We start from the raw sequence: 21,800 nt of genomic DNA, 5'->3' as shown, positions 1-21,800 counted from the left end.
CATCAGCAGAGTTGTGCAGGTGCGCAGGTATCAGAGGCATTCTCCTGCCTCGCCGCATGACTGCCTGCAAACCCTCATTTCTCGCAAACAAGCAGAAACCACACGATGAGCAATTTTGGGTGGAGTAGGAGTGGAAGCGAGTTCAGATTTCCCCAAAACGGCTCTCTGTTTACCGTTTTTGGCTCCGACGTGTAAACACGCGGACGACAAGTGTTCACGAGAAATGACCGGGACGTGGCAATGTAAAGCTCTCGTGCCCATGTAAATCCTTTTGACTTCGACCATCAAGAAAGTCGAATTACTGTGAAATCGATTCACTAAACACTATTACAATTGTTGTTCTTCGGCATCGATCTTACTTTCATGGTGGTTGCGATTGTCAAGGAATCTGATGTAGGAAAGGGAGTTACCTTTTATGCAATCATCATGACAAAGTATCTAAGAAGATTGTAACAATTCCAGGCCAAGAAAAAGTACATGAAGTCTTGTCAAAGCAGAAACAATAGTTCCTGTTACAAAATGACACCACACACCTTGGTGACAGTGGAGGAAGAAGAGGGGCTTCGCAAGGTCTCCAAGGAACTTGTTGGAAGCAGACCCTGTTGAAGGAAGAAAAAAATAATAATTGTTATTTAGAAAGACAAATTAGAGCACAGATTGTAAATCTGTCAAAACTCTGATTGTAAATCTTTTTTTTTTTTTTTTTTTTTTTGTATACCTTGGTCGAGGCTCGTATGAGAGCTAACACACAACTCACAGCAAGGAGGCATGAGACAAGAGGGGCGGGAGTGGAAGGGACAAAACAGTGGGGAACAGACACATTAGGTGAACTGTGGAAGGGAGAGGGATGGGGATGGGACAGGGAACATGGCGAAGAGAAGATGGACATTACAGGGACTTTCAGGAAGGAAAGCAGGAGAAATGAAGGAAGACGGCTTGGGTGGATTATCGGGGGTAGAAAAGATCGAGGATTTGGATGGGGGAAGATAAGAGGTGGTGGTGAACAGCTGTTTTGAAAGCCTGGAGGGAAGAATGGGAAAGAATAGAGTGAGGAAGTTTATTCCAAAGGTGGGAAAAAAGAGGAATGAAAGAGTGAAGATGAGCAGTGATTCGTGATTTTGGTAGTTTTACCAGAAGAGGGTTGTTGGCGGACCTTGAGCGCCCTGTGGAAATGTGGTGGGGACAAATCGCAGAGAGAGCAGGGGGGGCAAGGCTGGAGAGGAGTCGGTAGAAGACAGAAAGACCACCGACCAACCTGCGGTGATTGAGTGAGAGGCCCAAAGACTCAGCTTCATTGCGGGAGATGCCGATGATCTTAAATGCCCTGGTTTCGACAGCGTGAAGCCGAGAAAGGTGGGAGGCAGGAGCACCAGCCCAGAGGGGAGAGCAGTACTCCATCAGGCTACGGACAAAAGCTTTGTAAGTGGTCAGGAGCTCAAGAGGGCCGAGGAAGGACTTTGCACGACGGAGGATTCCCAGTCGGCGACTGGCTTTTGAGGCGAGGTTGGAAATGTGACTTTCCCAGGAAAGGTCATGGCAGATAGTGAGACCCAGAAGCTTGAAAGAAAAGACTTCTTCCAGAGGATTGTTGAGAAAGTGGATGGGGGGTTTTGTAAACGGTCCTTTCGAAGAGACATAGTGAGAGTGTGAGATTTGTCTGGATTGAAAGACATGTTCCACGTGTTGGACCAGTTTGTGATTTTATCCAGATCTGCAGTGAGCGAAGAAGCTGCTGCTTGCCGGTCTGAGGGATGACAGATGGTACGGCAGAGGGTGGAGTCGTCGGCAAAGAGAAATAGAGGATTTTCCAGAGAGTCCGAGAGATCATTGATGAAAACCAGAAAAAGAACAGGGCCCAGAACGCTACCTTGAGGAACTCCAGCCTGCACAGGAAGAGGGGATGAAAGAACTCCATTTAGGGCCACACGTTGACTGTGACAGGAGAGGAAGTCTGCGAGCCATGAGTGGAGATGGCCTTGAATACCATGGGAAGAGAGTTTGGTGAGTCGTGCAGGGTGCCAGACTGTGTCAAAAGCACGTGATATGTCCAGGGATACGGCTCGGATTTCCTGTCTGGCATTGAGGACCTCCATCCATTGATGGGAGAGCAGAAGCAGCATATCCAGGGTAGAGTGACCTGGTCTGAAACCAAATTGATGATTGGAAATCAAGCCATTGGAGAAGAGGAAGGATTTCATATCTGAGGCGATGATGGATTCCATCACCTTGCTGATGATTGGGAGAAGGCTGATTGGTCTGTAGTTATAGGGATCTGTTTTTGCACCTTTTTTATGCAGGGCAGTGATGTTAGCAGATTTCCAAGCAGATGGCAGATGACCTTGGGCAAATGAGAGGGTGAATAGAACAGAGAGAGGGTGAGCAAGAGCAGAAGAGCAGGCTTTGAGGACACGTGGGCTGATGCCGTCTGGACCGGTTGCAGAATCTGACTCGAGGTTTGAAAGCAAGCTCTCCACCTTGTCAGGAGAAAAGGATACAGAGTCCAGGGACAGTTGGGTGCGACTGGGTAAAGTGGGTAGAGATAGTGATGGGTTTAGGACACAAGATTTAGCTGCAAACACCGAGTTTAGACATTCAGCTTTATCACGTGTGGAATCAGCAGTGCGGCCATTTGAGGTAAGGGAGGGGATGGAGGGGGAACATACACCAGAAACAGATTTGATTAAACACCACCAGGATTTTGAGGAGGGAGAGAGGTTTGAGAGTTCAGACTTGAGATGAGAAAGATGTTGTTTTCTGGCTCTCCTGAGGGTAGATACACACTTGTTCCGAGTTTTGTGGAAAGAACTGAGATTGCCCTCAGTTAGGTTTGCTTTCCATGAGGCAAAGGCAAGTTGTTTCAGGACAACTGCCTCGCCACAAGCTTCAGTAAACCAAGGGCGGGAGGAAGGGTAAGACAACTGAACACGAGAGGGGATAAATCTGTGGATGAGGGAGAGCAAGTTTCTTTGAAAGAATTCCCAGGATGAGTTGATGTTTGAGAAAGTAGTGATAGGAGACCACTCTGTAAGTTTGATGGCTGCTCGGAGACCCTGCCAGTCGGCTTGAGTGAAATGCCAGACTCGACGGCGGTGAGGTGGTTCTCTGATAACAGCCAGAGAAATGTCCACTTTGACAATGACGTGGTCAGAAGAACCGATTGGAGCGAAGGAAGAGCAGCAGATATTGTCAGGGAAATTTGTCAAAATCAGATCCAGAAGAGATGGAGTACCATTGGTTGAGATCCGGGTCGGGAAGTTGACCGATTGAGTCAGTCCTAATGAGTCGCAGAAAGCTTTTGCTGAGGTGCCATGGCAGGTGACAGAGGTACCCACACCTAGCCAACTGGCGTGATGACAATTGAAGTCGCCACATAAGAAGAAAAGAGAGTTTGGATGAGAAGATAGAAGATGGTCCATGTTTTCAGATAGTGAGGTGTAGATGGAGTCATCACTGTTCGGTGGACGGTACAGTACACATATAAACATGAGGTGGGAGTGGAGGGGAAGCCGAAGCCAGAGGTATTCCTGGGGGTGTGGGGGAGTGAGAGCAGTGCATGGAGAGTGAGGAATTGAGTCTTTGATGAAGAGAGCAACACCTCCACCAGGACGAGGCTCAGGTCTGTCATACCATAAGAGGGAGTAGCCAGGGAGAGATACTTGGGAGTCAGACACGTCTTGGGAGAGGAAAGTTTCTGTTAGGCAGATAATGTCTGGTTTGTCAGTGGCAACCTGTATGGAAAGATCTGAAAGGTTTGAGCGAAGGCCCCGGATATTTGAGGTCCACACTTTTAATGAAGAGGAAGGGGAGGAGGCTTTGGGTGCAGGAGGTGGAGGGGGAGGGGGAGGGTAGGACAAGGGACGAGGGGGGCAGGTAAGGAGGGTTGCTGAAGGAGTGTGGGGTATTGCAGAATAACGAGGGGAGGGGGCCGAATGAGGAGGAGAAAAGGCTCTGTGGTGCTGGGGGAGAGGGGGGACAAGAGACAAGGAAGAAGGCAGTTGCGGATTTGAGGAGGTGGAGTGAAGAGATGGAGGTGAGAGGGAAGTCGAGGGAGGCGGGTTGGTGGATGAGAGGGGGGCAACTTTGAGAAGGAAGAGTGAGGGGGATGAAAGGTGGGAGAAAGGTGAGGGGGGGATTTTTGAGAGAGGTGAGAGGGAGGCTTGGAGGGAGAAGAGTGGGATGGTTGCTTTGAGAGTGAGAGTGAGGGGTGAGGGGGGTGAGTTGGCACTGAAGTTGGAAAAAAAGAATGTTTGATGGAAAGCGAGCATCCATGGCAAACTGTGGTTTTTAAAAGTTTTAGGTCAGAGATGCGATTTAACACAATTCTTGATGGAGAACACAATTCTTGAAATCTGAGCACAGAATCAAAAAAAAACTGGAGTAATACGACTGGGTGCAGTCGACGGGTATGCCTCCGCTCTCCCACACAAACACTTGAGTATTGACATATTTGACCCTTGACCTTTATCATATCTGGCCCAAAATCTAATCACTTAATTGCCCTGTCTAATTTTACCTTTGTATCAAGTTTGATGAAATTCTCTCCAATATTTCTTGAGTTGGGGCATAAACAGTAAAATTTCAGAGTTTGACCTTTGACCCTTGACCTTTATCATATCTGGCCCAAAATCTAATCACTTAATTGCCCCGTCTTACTTTACCTTTTTACCAAGTTTGATGAAATTCTACAAGTTGCTTCTTGATTTAACGCGTAAACGAAAATCCGGACGAACGCACGGACGGACAACCCGGAAACATAATGCCTCCGGCACCCTTGGTGCAGAGGCATAAAAAAGGATAAAAGTTTTAATCGAACTCAGTGAGATCGAAACTGTGTTGAAAAAAAATAAGTCAATTCACCGTCAATTAGAGATGAAGAAAGACAATGGATGGGGTTAAACGTTTAGACACTTTAACAGCCACTCACAAATCCACAAATATAAGACAAGACAGCTTCCACAAATTAATGAGAAAGTCCTACAATTTGCATTTGCTGCTTAATGGAATATTTTTTTTTCATATAGGTCAAGGAAGGTGACACTTTTGATGATTATGATGCTGCTACAACTACAACTATGACTAATTTAATGGCTCTACTTATTCCCACCTTCTTGTGGGGTCAGCCAAAGACCTTTGGCCCAACTCTTTCATGAACCGACTGGCCAGGCCAAACGTTCAACTGAAGTTTTCATAGGCAGGAATTGGAAATTTATTCAGCGTGCGGTGATAACAACTCCGCAAAAAGACACCTCTGGGATCTTTAACATTTGCCAACAATGAGTGCGGGCAGAAGGGTCTATACTCTATAAAATGTAGGGTGCACATGAACATAGCAGGGTCGAAGATTCTAACTGAGACTCAACAGCATAGAGGTGTGTGTGTGTCTGTGTCTGTGTCTGTGTGTGTGTGTGTGTGTGTGTGTGTGTGTGTGTGTGTGTGTGTGTGTGTGTGTGTGTGTGTGTGTGTGTGTGTGTGTGTGTGTGTGTGTGTGTGTGTGTGTGTGTGTGTGTGTGTGTGTGTGTGTAATTGGTTGTTATCTCCATTTGCAGGTTTGAGGAGATGGAAGTGAGGGATCACAGTTCATGGACCAAACTGTTCAACTTTATTGTTCTCAGAGTTTTGTTCCAAAGGTTCTTTTAAGGATCATCACCGAACCCCAGACTGTCTCCAGATGGGTGTGTGTGTGTGTGTGTGTGTGTGTGTGTGTGTGTGTGTGTGTGTGTGTGTGTGTGTGTGTGTGTGTGTGTGTGTGTGTGTGTGTGTGTGTGTGCGTGTGGCACGTGCGCGGTACGTGCGTGTCCTTCAAGCTTTCATTTCAACACAAAGTTAAACTTTTGGATAGCGATTAGATAAAGTGATTCTCAACTTTTGAAAATACATTGAGTTTCCATTCCATGTACCCCCCCCCCCACACACACACACACCCAGCCACTCCCCCTCCTACTACAAACATGTCTAAAGTGGCTTGGACTTTGTGAAAAATGCAAACACCTTTATATTTCTTTATTTATTTTTTTCAAAAGTGTTTTTCATGCAAAGGGCAGTCAGTCTTGGATCATGTGACACAGGAGAGGATCTTGTGGTGGGAACAGATGTGGTGCGAAAACAGAGAGCACAGTGCAAGGTAGCTCGAGGTAAAGTTAACAGGGTTTTCAGTTGTATTCGTCGGGGGATAAATTAGAAATCAAAACAGGTGGTTATAACACTGGAGGAATTTCGGGAGGCCTCATCTACAATATTGTGTGCAGTTTTGGTCACCACATCTGAAGAAGGACATCGGAGATGGAGGCATACAGAGGGTTCAGCAAAGAGCTATTAGATTGACTGTGGGATGAGCTCGACGAAGTTATTAGTTAGGGAGCCAGCACAGTTTCATTTACACTTTTGGGAACAAAAGGTTTGATGGTCTCATTCTGTACATGGGGAGTACATGGGGGATGAATAAAACCCATTTCTTCAGCATGGCATTCCCAACCTTTTGGGGAGGCAGGGTCCCAAACCCCCCCCAAAAAGTGACATTCATTTACACTTTTGAGAACAACGCTGATATTCACACTGATGACACCCCTCATATCACTAGTTAGAAATATACAACTTAAGAAACAATATTTCCAGGGGTTTGCACTTAAGAAGGGCCCCAGTGGGGGTCCAAAAAGGGTCTCAATTACACTTTTAAGAACAAAGCTGAAATTGATACTGAAATATCCCCTCACATCGCTCGTCACAAAAATGTAACTTAAGAAAGGATAGTCCCTGGTGTTTCGGCTTAAGAAGGGTTCAAACAGACGAAGAAGGGTCATAACTCTTCATAGCCAAGAGAGACAAGGAGTTGACAAGTATGAGCTTGATAATATAATTTATTGTGAAACAAACAGGAGGAAACAGTCAAATAAAGGTAACTAGCATCAATTCTAGACTTGGGTGCCTTTGCTTTGTCTCACAATGACAGCACTTTAGTTCCAATTTATGTTCAAGTCTCACAAATAATAACTTCAGCAAGGATTTTACTTGTAAGTGCCATATTCTCCGATGCTACATCAAAGTATAATGAGATTACCGACATATCCTCATCCAAGCATCGCACAATGAAATTGATGTGTCTTACATTGCAAACAAACAATACTCTTCATCCATTGATATGACGATGCTTTTTAAACAGATGGGTGCCTATAGGATTGAACAACAGCAAAAGAAGCCGATTTAGTCATATTCATCGTCAGTTTGGTTGTCTGCGTCACTGTCATTGTCATCGGTGTCAGAATCAGGGTCAGTAGGCCTAGTGTCGTCATCATCGTCGTCGTCGCCGAGATCACCAGGATTTGGAAGAACTCTGTCGGGCATCTGGGGGCCCGTGAACCACACAGTTTGGTAGGAATTGTCCACCAGTTCCATCCTTGTTGAGGATCTTTGGGGACAGCGTTGTTGCAGGCTGCGTGCCATGTCATTGCAACAAAGTTGCTGCGATGGATCTTCTGCTGGACGACATTCTCGCATGGTGGGATGCTGCTAGCATCTGCACCCTTGAGTCTTGCAAATGGCTGCTCACCCTTCTTCGGTCCGAATGATTTCTCAAATACCATAAATCTGTGCTTGTTCAGTGGCATTGTCTTTGATGCATCGTACAATTTCACAGTGTACTCCTCAAGAACGTTGCAAGTTGCTTCGTCTACTAACTACTTGCTCTGCTGCCAATGCAGAGAAAGCATCCAGGAAGGAATCATTCTCTTCAGCAATTTTCAGAGGACGTTTTTCCCCTTCCTTCTGAAGGATGAGGTGTAGTCGCATCCTGTGAATGCATGGAAGCCTGGCAGGGCTTTGTATAGGCTGGGTCCAATCTTGCTTGCGATGGCAGAAAGGTCAATGCAACACCTGTTACCCCGCCCAGAGGTGCCGATGTCCATCCATATCTTGGTGTTCACGCGATGGGAATGGTGTAGAAGAATTTAACTGCTATGTTGGTATCAGTGGCTCTGACAACTATGTCACCTGGTTGTTGGCTACTAGAAGCTGCATCAATGGCATGAAGGCATATCCTTGTATCGGCCTCTGGGTGATTGCACTCCAAGCGAGGAACAGGTGTTACATCAACCATCCCACTGGCTCCTCTGAACCGCAAACATTGCGTGTCGACCCCAACGTACAACTCCCTGCCATCCAGGCTAGCTGAATACCACTGTTCAGCCCAATCTTTCATCAGAAAGCGGGGTAATTGCTGTTTGAAGGCTGTCGACTTCAGTGGCTTCTCAATATTCCACGGACGAATCTGTTCTTGTCCTGTGATGTGATAGACAGAATCTTCTGCACCACGGCGTTCGCGCTCGTTACCCTTTATTGAGGGTTTCTCGTAAGTGTCGAAGAGGATGTCTACCCGTTTTGAGGGATGCGAGAGGACTGCATGCAGCAAGTAACGTGAAAGTCCACCATACGTCGGAGGTCGATTTGGTGGAAGGCAGTGAAGACGAAAGTTGCCATCTATTACAGCAGCCTTCAACTTTGTTGGCGAACCACGCACTGCTACCCTGCTCTCAAGGACTGCGAAGAGATCACTCTTGTTCCATGGGCCATTGTAACCAGGGTGCCATCTGTTCTACACATTGTTAGAGGAACCGGAGTCAATGGGTATGTGAGGAGGTATTTAAAGTCTACTTGCCTTTCCACAGCTACAATGGCAATCCATCCAAACAGGTCTCTCGTGCACCTAAGTTCTTGTACGATCAGGTTACTTGTTTTCTTGTTTTTTTTTTGCGCCTTGGTCTGCAAAAGTCTTCAGGCGGTTCCGAGTGACAGCTTTCTCGAATCTAGCAGCATCATCTGCGCACTCTGACACGAAAGCATCATGTTTTTCTCTTCCTTTTTCTTCCACACTGAGGAAGGAATCGGTGATCTCATTGGTGGCAAGCTTTCCCTGTCTGGATGTTTACAAGGGACTCTGATTTAAGACTGAAGGGATTGGCAAACCCTTCGATGGTCTTCAGCAGGTTGCTCAGGTCCTTATTGTCCCGTGAAATGCGGCTTGGGGTCAGCTCAGCCTGTGTGTCACTGGTTATATTCATTCCAGCCATTTTGAGCATGGCGCTAATGAGTGCTGCTCTGGCACCCTTGGTTGCACTCCACCGCAGACGGGCTGAGAAGTTATTAGTGGCGTCTGTGTACCCCGTCATCCTTGATGCTGCATCAGCATTTACCGTCTGCTCTAGAGTGAGATCTACTGGTACCCTGCTGAACTGATTGTCCGTTCGACGAATGCTAAACAGACCAGCGACTAGCATCTCCTTCAGGCCTGGGTGAGTTGTTGTAATGTTCATCAAATCAAGCTGATGCTTTGACATCCACCTTGCATAGTTTTGGAGATTGGTCCCGAAGAAAATGTCAGTAGTCTGCGTGAGGGCCCAAGTGTACAGGTCAACATTTGACTCTCGGGTGGCTCTATCGATGATGTGGTGGAGGTTCACTCTCTGGATGTACCGCCTGTAAAACCTGGCAGTTGGTCCATGCTTGCCATCCAAGGTTGATTGAGTGGAGCGAGAGTATTCGTCGAAGAGCGTGATGAATGACGGTGCAGTGCACAGCTGGTCTCGAGCTTCCTTATTGTCCAACGTCGATGCTTTGATCAGTGCACTCACTGTGTCCATGTCATGGTATGTGCTGCATAATTGGTGAAAGTGCAGTGTTTCAAAAGCCAGTGCCAGCATTGGATGGAGCCTCTTACAGCGGTTGAAGTTCTTACATTCTATGATACCATTCAAGGAGCCAGGTGCGAGGACTTCAGCTTCAACTAACATATCTGCCATGCCAGATTATTTGATGACCTTTCCGATGGCTTTGAAGAGGCACATCTGGAGATGAAAGGCCTCAAACATAATGAAGATGTGGTCGATTCTGGGGCGTTCTGTGACTTGGATCTTAATGGCCCTGTTAGCAACGTCAAGGTCATATGTCGCTACACCATACGGCTGTCCGCACTCCTGAGCACACTTTTGGGTGATGGACAGTGTTTCTGCAACTATATCATTGTTAGTTGATGAGCGATCAATATTTGGCATGTACAGAACCACTTGCTTTGGGAGATGGTCCACATAGTTCCAAGCATTGAACCCAGTCCACATAGGAATGCTTTCCATTTCTAGCACATGCGTTACCATCCACAAGAAATCAACCTTTCTTGATGGAATGGAAAGGTCTGTACTGGTACCCCGAAAGTCTTTGTTTGCGTAAGAGAAATCGTCCATTCGTGGCTTCTTCCTGTAAGGAGCTTGGGCTAAATCCAGAACATCCAATTTCCTCCTTTTCCTCTTCCCACCCAACAATGGCAAAGGTCCATCTGTTGCTTGATCTTCGGTTATGTCTCCATCTCGGCCTACTGCTTCCTGTGGCACTGAGGATGGAGTGCTCTGAGCCTGATACATAATACCCATCGTATCGTGGAGCGTGTCGGTACCTGACAGTGGGTGTGTAAATTCGTCGTAGTTGTCAAAAGCAAGTCCACAAGGTACTCCACGAACTGAACCAGCAGGACAGTTCAGCTTTCGGTCAAATATGGCACAGGCTAGGTCTGTCTCAATTTCCTCAACGGAGTGGTTGTTAAGCGAATGCCCCATCCGATTCAGCATTGTGAGAATCTTCTTGCTTCCAGTCAGTGACTTCAAGGACAAACCCATCAGGATATGCTTTCTAGGTTTTCGGTTACCATTCTTCACTGAAAACAGTACATCCTGACTTAATGAATCAGAGTGGCGCTTGACTGACTGAATATTGGCCAGTATTTGATCCTCCAAGTAGTGTCTGAAAGAAAGTCTTGACAAGGTCAGGTAGGTCCCCCTCGACATTGTTGAGAGCTTAGAGCCTTAGATGGTCAGTGGATCTAGGAGGGGCTCTTTCGTCATGGACTTCAAGGCCTGTCTGAGTTGCAATGCAACTTTAGTAACCTGACCCTCAGGAGATGACTTAATGTCATACACTGCCTTAATGGTATCATACTCAATGGCTGTGCTGTGGACTATCACACCTTGCTGGCAGCAGTCGGGGGAATGCAATAAAATAGTGTCAGGCAATTTCCTGGTCAGAAGGTCCCCCAGGTATTGGCCTGTTCTTTCCAAGTTCTTTCTCCACTCCTTGGGGAGTATTACAGCCCGGCTGCTGTTTTCAGCGCTCACAACTTCTCATTCTCTGCGAGACAGGTACCCATTACTCCTGGGTGGGGAGAAGCAAGTTTGGTCAAGTGCCTTGCCCAAGGACACAAAGAAACAGATGGTGATCAGACCGGGAATCAAACTCGGCATTCCTGCTCCTGAGTCTGCCACTCTGCCACGACACCACTGCTTCCCCTAAAAAACAGTGCCAATTCATATCTTTAGATCAATGAAATTAACCCATGGGCTTGGGGGTGTGGCAAAAGTGGGCGAAATTGCATCAGCGTCATTGAAGACCTGATGGAGGCCTTCTCGAAGAATGCTTTAGAAGGTCAGTGTAGACCGAAAATAATAAGTACTGTACATATAGTACACTTTTGCTTACTTTGTTTAGGATAAGTGTAGCTTTCAGTGTTCTGTCTTTTTCATGTCAATGTTGCTTGGTCCATATGACTAGGCTGAGAATATTAGACTTGCAATACTTCAGTGAAGTCTTTGCCTCATATTATGTACTTTGTCAAATGAAGAAAAGAATGTCACGGAGTCTGGCTTCACTTTCACTTTTACACTCCACACGCAGTAGGTGTGTGTGACTGAATGCACAGGGGCAGCCTGTACGTTCCAGTAAGAGTCGACAGTGGATGACCTCAATCTCATAGCACGCACGTAGAGCCAGTCACCGCGCAGGCACTGGGATTATAGTCCGTTTTCTGAGATGTCGTCGCTGTGTGATATTGTCCTGAGATAAAAATAGTAACTTGATGCAAGTTGGCCTACAGAAATGTGTTGTGTATTGGGTGAATGTGTCGCTGAACACCTGGGCCTAGGCAGATGTTAGGCCTAGTGGTTGCCAGGGCCAAATCCAATAAGGATTTGCTCGACCCTCCTTGGTCCTTTTGAGCCCTTATTAAGCTGAAACACCAGGGACTATCCTTTGTTAAGTTACATTTTTGTGACGAGCAATGTGAGGGGATATTTCAGCATATAAATTTCAGCTTTGTTCTCAAAAGTGTAATTGAGACCCTTTTTGGACCCCCACTGGGGCCCTTCTTAAGTGCAAACCCCTGGAAATATTGTTTCTTAAGTTGTATATTTCCAACTAGTGATACGAGGGGTGTCATCAGTGTGTATATCAGCGTTGTTCTCAAAAGTGTAAATGAATGTCACTTTTTGGGGGGGTTTGCGACCCTGCCTCCCCTAAAGGCCGGGAATGCCATGCTGAAGAAATTGGGTTTTATTCATCCCCCATGTACCCTTGAGAGAATGAGACCATCAAACCTTTTGTTCCCAAAAGTGTAAATGAAACTGTGCCAGCTCCCTAACTATATGAGAAGTGGCTGAAGGAGACAGGACTTTTAACATTAGAAAGGAAATGATGTGAGGGGATCTGATAGAGATGTTGAAGACAATGAAGAATAGAGATAAAATAAGCGCACAATAATTTTTCAGAAGACCAAACACTGACAGGACCAGGTGCCGCAGTTCCAGAATAAGGAAGAGGAGGATAACAACAGTAGTAAGGCACGGGTCTTTCACTCAGAGAATAAAAAATGCATGGCATGGTCTCCCTGCAAAGGTAGTTACAGCAGAAACAGTTGATAGTTTTAAAATAGTTACATAGGTATCTAGAAGTAGTGGATGGGCCGAGTGCACAGGCGTGATGGGCCTCGTGGCCTCTGCCAGTATTGCAGGTGGTATTCGACCTGGATTTTCCAAGAAAAATCACACAATCTGAACTCGTAAGGTCATTGGAAATCGCAACGTGGGAATCACTGGATTTTCAAGCATCCTGCACCCAACAGGCCAATACTTTATTTAACACCAACAGTCGGTGACCACCATAAGGCACGGAGATGGGGGCCGGTAATGTAAAACAGCACATAAAACCCAGAACAGTGTGGATAGTGAGCATTTTGTCACCAGGTGAATTACTTTGTTAATGAAGCAGGGTCACATGATGCCTGTAACATGTGCCCGTAAAAAGTCATTTTAAAAAGAATATTATACGAGGACTGGAACTGGAACGAGGAAAAAAAATTGCCGATGTCGTCAAACAAGACAGCGCAAACAGATGCGGTGAGATGGTCAGAAAAACTGCAGCAAGGCAGAAAGCCTCATCTCAGATTACAATTTGGATTCAGACCAGGTCACTCTACCATAGACATGCTGCTTCTACTCTCCCAACAATGGATGGATGCCCTCAATGTCAGACAATGAGATCAGGGCCATTTCCCCAGACATATCTTGTGCTTTTGATACAGTCTGGCATCCTGAGTTGCTCTCCAAACTCTCTGCCTGTGGCATCCAAAGCCAACTACACACATGGCTTATTGACTTCCTCTACTCTCATAGCCAACATGTGACATTCAGCGGAATCCTATAATCTCTCCATTTTAAGGCATGAATGCCCCAAGGTAGTGTTCTGGGCCCAGTCCTATTCATAATCTTCATCAATGATGTCTCTGAATCTGGAAAATCCCCTTCATCTATTTGCTGATGACTCCACCCTCTGCCATGACATCCTTCATCCTTCAGACAGACATGCTGCAGCCTCTTTCGTCTCTTTCGACCTTGAAAAAAAAAAAATCACAAGCTGGTCAAACACTTGGAATATGTCCATCAATCCTGACAAATCTCACACTTTCACTCTCACTCTCTGGCAAACTCTCCCATCTACTTTCTGAACCATTGTCTTGAGGAATTTCAGTCACACAAACTTCTGGGTCTCACTCTCAACCACGATCTTTCTTGGACAAACCACATTTCAAAGTTGGCCTCCAAAGCCAGCTGCTGACTGGGCTTTCTTTGTCATACAAAGTCCTTCTTTGGCACACCTGAACTCCAATCCACCTCAAGACTTTCATCCACAGATTGAATGAATACTGCTCTCCCATCTGGCCTGGCTCCCATGCCTCACTCCTTGCTCAGCTTGACGCAATGGAAACCAAGACCTTCAAGATCATTGGAATCTCTCGCATTGAAGCTGAGTCCATGAGCCTATCCCTTTCCCATTGCAGACAGGTTGTTGGTCAATCTGTCTTCTATCGCCTCCTTTCTGGTCTTGCACCCTCTTCTCTTTCAATGCTTTGTCCCCTCCCAGATTTCTGCAGGGCACATGTGGTCCACCATCAACCCCTTTCTGGTGAAACTCCAAAAATCCAAAATAACTTCTCACCACTCATTTATTTTTTCCTCTCTTTTCCCACCTGTGGAATCAATTTCCACATTATGTTGAATCTCATCCTCCCATCCAGGTCAACAAGACCACCGTTCACCACCATCTCAGACCATCCCGCATCCAAAACCATGATCCTTTCTTCCTCCATTAACCCCCCCCCCACCCCCAACCTCCAGCCCCACTCCCAAGCTAACCTACTTCCAAATTTCCAGTTTTATGTTCATGAGAGTTTGCTTCTGTATCCATCTTGTCCACATTATCCCCTACCCCACTTCTCATATTTGTCCAAGTCTCCCTTTATTTTGTCCCTCAACCCTGCTGTTAGTATTTCACCATGCTTTCTCCTGTTCCTTTTGTTCTGTTGCATCCGATCTGTTCAGTGTTCTAACTCTTCCACAAAGAGCCTTCACTTTGTATTACAAAAAAGGTAAAACTTCACGGATAGCAAGAATAGCAAAGGCTTAATGAGAAGAACATGGTGAGTGAAGACCGAGACAGCGTCAACAGACACAGCATCAACAGGCCAACACTATTGTGTGCACTTTATCTCGTATCAATAATGTTTGTGCCATCTGTTCAGTGTATATGAAGCTAGGTTACTTTTATTACCTTCATCAAATTGTAGAAAAATGTCAGCATTAAATTCAAGTTATTGAGAAAAATTGAGAAAAACACATTGAGAAAAAACACAAGACACAAAGAGCATTATTTTTAGAATCCAAATTTCCAGGAAAACCCTTGGGGAAGGGTTGTTTCAGAGGGAGCGGAAAGTTAAATTATGAAACACACTGGGAACCAATAAAAACTTGCCAATAAAGGTTTTGCACTTCGCCGACGTAAGCATATTGCTGAACATGTGACCTCATGAGTTACATGACCCTGCTCCAAAAGAAAAATCAAACTTAATTCTCAATAACTCAAGCTCTGTGCAACCAAACACACCAAAAGCAGGTTTTATAACATGCTCTTCTACTTTTGCTCCAAAGCCAGTCATGTAAAAGAGCGGACTTCAGCGGAAAATATCAGAGAAAGACACCCATTGTCTGACTGTCCACAAGCCAAAAATAACAAGGACTAAGGCATACCAGAAGCAACCGCAGGGACAGAAGCAGCTACGAGGTTAATCTTAAATCTGTAAAAGCCTAGCCGTGACAAACAAATTATAACCCTATTAGTTTGAACCTTCAAACAATGTCAAAGTTATGATTGAGGGCTGAAGAGGGGGATGGGATGAAGAAACAGAAAAAGGGCAGTGCGGTAAGTGATAAAGTTTTTATTATTTAAAAAAATAAATTTTTAACAGAAAAATATTCAAGTGTTAAAATACTAATAAATGTTTGACCAACTGGTCAATTAAATAACAGGATATGGTCGAAGAAATGTCATTGAAAAAAAAAAAGAAAAATATTTGCACGTTCTTTGCACATGGCATGGGACAAAGCAAAAGGGATTTTTGAAGATGCAAGGCAGAGAGAGTCACAGACATTCCCTTGGGCCAGGCTTACAGCTATAAAATTGGCTGAAGGCCATGGGAGAGGAGGATGGCTGTGCATCACAAGCTGCCCAGCCTATTTTTAGCCAGGAATGAGAACATACGGGGTAGAGAAGTTAGCCACAAGGCCTCTTCGGTCAGCTCAGGCTGGTAACACATGCATCCGCCCACGTCGACTTTCACAAAAGGGCACCATCCTTTGCCGTATGATCCAGACGTCTCTATGGCTGGCAGATATTCATGCTCCCTACCCATACTGAGTCACCAAGCTACTCAAGCAGAACGGATTTTGCCAAACCGTGACCCAAACGTATTCATCAGTTTCACGGTTCATGAAAGGGATATAGGTAAATATACGTACATGTACAATTTTAAAGTTGTACCAAAAAGCACAAGGAATAATCATGAAAAACAGAAGAGACTAACTAGCAGCTTGGAAATGCCACCAAAGGGTTCCATGGCACTGCCGATGGATCTGTAATCCTTAACTAAAGAGTACTCGGGATTTTCTCGTCTCGATTCAATTCCCGGTAAAATGAAATCCACCTCCCGATTATCATCCAAGTGCATCACAGGCAGGGTGTTGCATCATTGAGCATCAAAAGGTATCCATCAAAAGAAAAAAAAGAGCATGAGGCTAGTTGTTTAATCTGCTTGCAATGTACATATCAAGTGTACAAAATGGGTGAATCGTGACGCCCCCACCCCACAAATCCCGATGCCCTCTGCCTCCCTTTACTCTCCTTAATTTCATAACCAGGTTCTCACTACCACCAGCTCTGCTGATGCCACCTGAGACATGATACCTTTACTACTACAAAATCTATTCTACTTTTTATATTTTTTGAACACAATGTTGAGGCTCGTATAAAACCTGTGATTACTTTAATGACCCCAATGATTCCCACCTTATTGTTGTGTCAGCCAGGCAATGTTTTTGTCTGAGTCTTTCACGAAATGGATGGTCAGACTTGAGGTTTGATTGAAGGTGGCAGGAATTTTGAATTTAGCCAGAGTTCCTTACCTCAAAAAAAATTCCGAATTTAGCCAGGGTGCCTTTCAACATTCCTTAAAAAACAATGACTGATTGAAAATAGTGCTGGAAAATAAAAAGCCAGAAAAACTACCAAAATAAAGCAGTTTTTGAATGAAAAGCTGTTTCTGATGACAGTTTTATTAGATCCTCGTGGAGGATCTCCAAGTCTTACTCACGTTGTTGGTCTTGTAGACTTTTTTGTTTCACAGCCTACAGTTTCATTGAAACTTCCTGACACTTGGCGTATATATGTAACAAGCTCGAATGAGCTAAGATCCTCGTCCTCTAAATGATGACGTCATAAAAACGAATATGACGTCATTGTGATGTATCAGGTTTGCGATAAATTATAATCTGTGCTAATGCCTGGCTTGATTCCCACAAACAAAATTCAAACAGCTTGCCTAGTTTCGGAGATAATGGTATAGGCGATTTCCATTAGCGGCGATATTATGACGTCAACTTTTTTTTCTTGGAAGAATTTCCAAAATCGTAGATGGTTACTGCCTGCACGTGGGCTTTCTGCATATACATGGCAAGTTTCATGAAGATCCGATGAAAACTCTGGGTTGTGAAACAAAAAATGAGAAAAAATAGGAATGAAGTCATAAAAATTGATATGACGTCATAGTGATGTATCATATGTGCGGTAATTCATCTCTGCCAATGCCCTGTTCGATTCCCGCAAACAGAATTCAAAAAGCTTGCCTCGTTTCGGAGATAATTTTTTCGGCGATTTCCATTAGCGGAGATATTTTGACATCATAACTTTTTTTCTCGGAGGAATTTTCAAAATCGGAGATGGTTACTGTCTGCGCAGGGTATTTTTAGATCCTCGTGGAGGATCTAAGTCTTACGCACGTTGTTGTTCTTGTGGACTTTTTTGTTTCACAGCATACACTTTTCATCGAAACTTCCTGACACTTGGCGTATATATGTAAAAATACCCTATATGAACTTCGTGAAACTTGCCATGTATTGCAGAAAGCCCACGCGCAGGCAGTAACCATCTCCGATTTTGGAAATTCTTCCTAGAAAAAAAGTTGACGTCATAATATCGCCGCTAATGGAAATCGCCGATACCATTATCTCCAAAACTGGGCAAGCTGTTTGAATTTTGTTTGCGGGAATCAAGCCGGGCATTCGCCCATATAATTTATCGCAAACCTGATACATCACAATGACGTCATATTCGTTTTTATGACGTCATCATTAAGAGGATGAGGATCTTAGCTCATTCGAGCTTGTTATGATGAAGAAATGGCTTCTTTGTTGGAAACTCTGTGTGACAGCCAAGTGTAGAGTTTATAAAGAACTAGATGACCCGTGAACCCGTTGGGTTCCCATTGTGACAGCGGTTGATTAAAAAAAAGATAGCCCCAGCGAACTATACCACTGAGGTTGTTTGCATTGATCAAATTCTTCCGAAAAGTACTTGAATGAATCGGGAATTGATTTTTTAATAACTTTTTTTCGTTTCCCGATTTGAATGAAAAACTTGATACGGCACACCGCATGAAAATGGTGAGTAAGGTGGCCTGAAAATATTTGCACTATCGTGTACCGTTTTGGCTGTATTTCAGGAACATACAAACATACATACATATATACATACATACAAGGTGAGAATTTTAGTAATACATATATATATATATATATATATATATATATATATATATATATATATATATATATATGTGTGGATTGCTTATCACACGTGTATGACAACCTTATTTATTCAATTAATTAAACAACTGTCAGAAAGTGAAATTTGCTGTGTGTTCAATTTTACCCTTTCAGTTCAATAGAGAGTAGTTGTTTGTGTTAAAATGTTAACAAGTCAATTTATTTAAAGGATGTGAAATTAAATAAAAGATTATGCCATCGTAATGGCTTTTGATTTGATAAAGCTAAAAATAGGCAACGTTTGCCAAGAGATCTCCCTGTAAAATTGTGGAAAGAGGGGGGGGGGTGACGTCACTGCCGGGAGGAAAGTTGAAGAAGAGGATGCAGGAGCGAGAAAGAGAGGGGGTGAGTGGGTGAACGGTCGGACGAGGTCTGCCTGGTAGAGCGTGTGAAGGGCACTCTGGTGGATCAATCAGCCACTCTCAAGAGTGTTACCCTTGGAGGACTGAGGATTGCACCAGTAGGAAGTGGAAAGAAGCCCAGTGGGCGGTGACTGTAACGGAGTAAGCAACAGATATGAGTTGCAGGGTCGGGCCTGCTCTGGGCCTAACAAGGACGGTGCTTTCCGCGCTTACTGGGACATTGGCATTGGGTGGACTGTGCGCTTTCATCCACATTGCTGGTTGACAACGCTATGAATGCAATAACTTTTTGGAGGTTGACTTCAGGAAGGAATGAATAAAAGCGTTCATTCAGTATGTTGAAGTTGATCCCCGGTGGTGAAATGCAAAGGACTTGGACATGCTGGAGTTTGTGTCCCCACTCCAGGCTGGATTGAAAGTTTGGTGTCTTAAGGAATTAATTCGTTTGACTAATCTTTTGATTGTTTGACTAATTAATTATACTGTTGCTAGCTATTTAATTTGAGAACTGGATTTGAGATTAATCTTGAGCAAAGAGAATTCAAAGTGATGTCAGAGAAGTTGGACAGGAAGTTTACGAGATTCCTAGAGGGATGAGATTACACTCTGGACGTGGGGATAATCACGAAGTGAGCAAGGCAGTGGATTTGTCAAACTGGTGATGTTATTTTGGTTGCCATTGATGAGTGAAGACAGTTGATGATTGTACTTAAGGTGTTTTTATACTCAGCGTGTTGTGTGTGTGCTCTTTTTCCATTCATTTGTTTGGTCGAAAATTGCTCAATAAAATCCTTTCAGCTAATACCTGACACCAGGATGACTTAATTGTTTTCAACCACCAGAGATGACATGGTCATTGAACCGAGGGAAATGGCTTGTTTTCTGGGTTTACATGCTATGGCGACCCCAGATGTGAAAGTACCGGTTCCAGCCAAGACTTCTTCAAATGGACCGAAGTCGTACTCTCACGAGGTCCTGGCTAAGTTGCAGATAGGAAGATGCTACATTGGGCGCAGCTTGGGAACTATGGAACCAATAATGGCAGCGGGGTTTTGAGTTTGACAGAGAGGTACCAAAAGTGACAAATTGGCTTTGCAAGTGGCCTCGTTTCAGAGAACACACGGGCATACTGTATCGAGAAGTGGAAACCCAGGTATTCGGCAAAATAAGACAACTTCTCACACCCAAAGCGATGCAACCACTGATGTTTGAACTGATGTTTGACAAATGGGGCCACCAGGTCATTGGTTGAACTCCCAGCCTATCACAGAAAAGGTGTTATTGGCCCGGGATATGCAAGCAGACAAAGAAGTGCATATAATGCCTATATAAAATCGACACCCCCTTTCAAAATGTTCACCTTTTGTTGCCTTATAACACGGAATGAAATTGCGTTAAATGAGACTTTCTCCACCTTTATGTACACATCGTATCCCAGAACTTCCAAGTGAAACACAAATTCTACAAATTTCAGAAAATTTATTAGAAATACAAAACTGGAATATCTTGGTTGGATAAGTGTCTACCCCCCTGAGTTAATACTTGGAAACACCTTTGACAACAATTACAGCTCAGAGTCTGTTGGGATAGGTCTCTACCAACTTTGCATACCCAATATTTGCCCATTCTTCTGTATAAAACTGTTCAAGCTCAGTCCAGTTGCATGGGGAGTGTTGTTAGACAGAAATCTTCAAGTCATGCCACAGATTTTCCATTGGATTGAGGTCGGGGCTCTCACTGAGTCACTCGAGGACATTTATCTTTTTGTTCCTCAGCCACTCCAGTCTCCAGTGTAGCTTTGGCTGTGTGCTTCTGGTCGTTGTCATGCTGAAAGGTGAACTTCTGTCTCAATTTCGGCTACTTGCAGAGAGCATCAGATGCTGACACACCATGCTGCACAGTCGGGATTGTATTCTTTGGGTCATGTGCTGTGTTGGGTTTGCGCCAAACGTAACATTTTGCATTTCGGACAAAAATTTTCATCTTGGTTTCGTCAGACCACAAAAAACCATTTGCCACATGGCTTCAGAATCTCCTCGTGTGTTTATGCATACCTCAAATGGGACTTCAGGTTGGATTTTTTGAGTAATGGCTTCCTTCTTGCCACCCTACCGTGCAGGCCAAACTTGTGGAGTGCTTGGGATGTTGTTATCACATGCACACAGTAACCAGTCTTTTCCATATAGGCATGTCGCTCTTTCAAAGTTGCCATTGGACTCTTGATGGCCTCTCTGATCAGTCTCCTTGCTTGGTCATCTACTTTGGAGGGATGGCCTGATCTAGGCAGGGTCTTGGTGGCACCATAAGTCTTCCACTTCTGAATGATTGTGTTGACTGTGCTCCATGGAATATTCAAGGCCTTTGAAATATTTTTGTACCCATCCCCTGATCTGTGCCTTTTCACAACTTTATCCAGGAGGTCTTTTGTTAGCTCCTTGGTTCTCATCGTTGAGTCTTTGCTTGGAAATGTACTATCCAGCAGAGGAAACCTACAGAAACAGCTGATTTTATTCTGAAATGATCAGAATCACTACAGTTTAACACAGGTGGAGGCCAATTAACTTGGTATGCGATTTTGAAGGTGATGGTTTACACCTGAGCTAATTTACAATTGTTATTACAAGTGGGGTGGATACTTATCCAACCAAGATATTCTTGTTTTGTATTTTTAATAAATTTTCTGAAATTTGTGGAATTTGTTTTTCACTTGGAAGTTCTGGGATACGACGTGTAAATAAAGGTGGGAAAAGTCTAACTTGATGCAATTTAATTCCAGGAAATAAGAGGCAACAAAAGGTGAAAAATTTGAAAGGGGATGTGGACTTTCTATAGGCACTGTAAATAACTGTTTCAAGTGCGTGACAGCTAAGGCGCCTACCCCTTCGGTGAGACCACCTTTAGACCTCAGGAATTGTTGACT

At 44.4% G+C, this 21,800-nt stretch overlaps 1 protein-coding gene across 10 annotated transcripts in view; it reads right to left on the bottom strand.

Annotated features, from left to right (window-relative positions):
• The window catches only part of LOC147030560 (growth factor receptor-bound protein 10-like), a 250,037-nt gene that overhangs the window by 105,787 nt on the left and 122,450 nt on the right, over positions 1-21,800 (bottom strand). For all 10 annotated transcript variants that reach the window (XM_085874741.1, XM_085874749.1, XM_085874740.1 and 7 more), the window contains one exon: positions 534-599. In XM_085874741.1, coding sequence (XP_085730867.1) covers positions 534-599 — 66 coding nt within the window. The remainder of the gene's footprint in view (positions 1-533; positions 600-21,800) is intronic.

This window comes from Eptatretus burgeri, chromosome 3 (assembly GCF_056783735.1).
Source record: "Eptatretus burgeri isolate ZD-2024b chromosome 3, Ebu_testis_v1, whole genome shotgun sequence".
Classification (NCBI taxonomy): domain Eukaryota; kingdom Metazoa; phylum Chordata; class Myxini; order Myxiniformes; family Myxinidae; genus Eptatretus; species Eptatretus burgeri.
The sequence above is the reverse complement of the archived record's forward strand: the minus strand, read 5'-3'. Positions and strand labels throughout refer to the sequence as shown.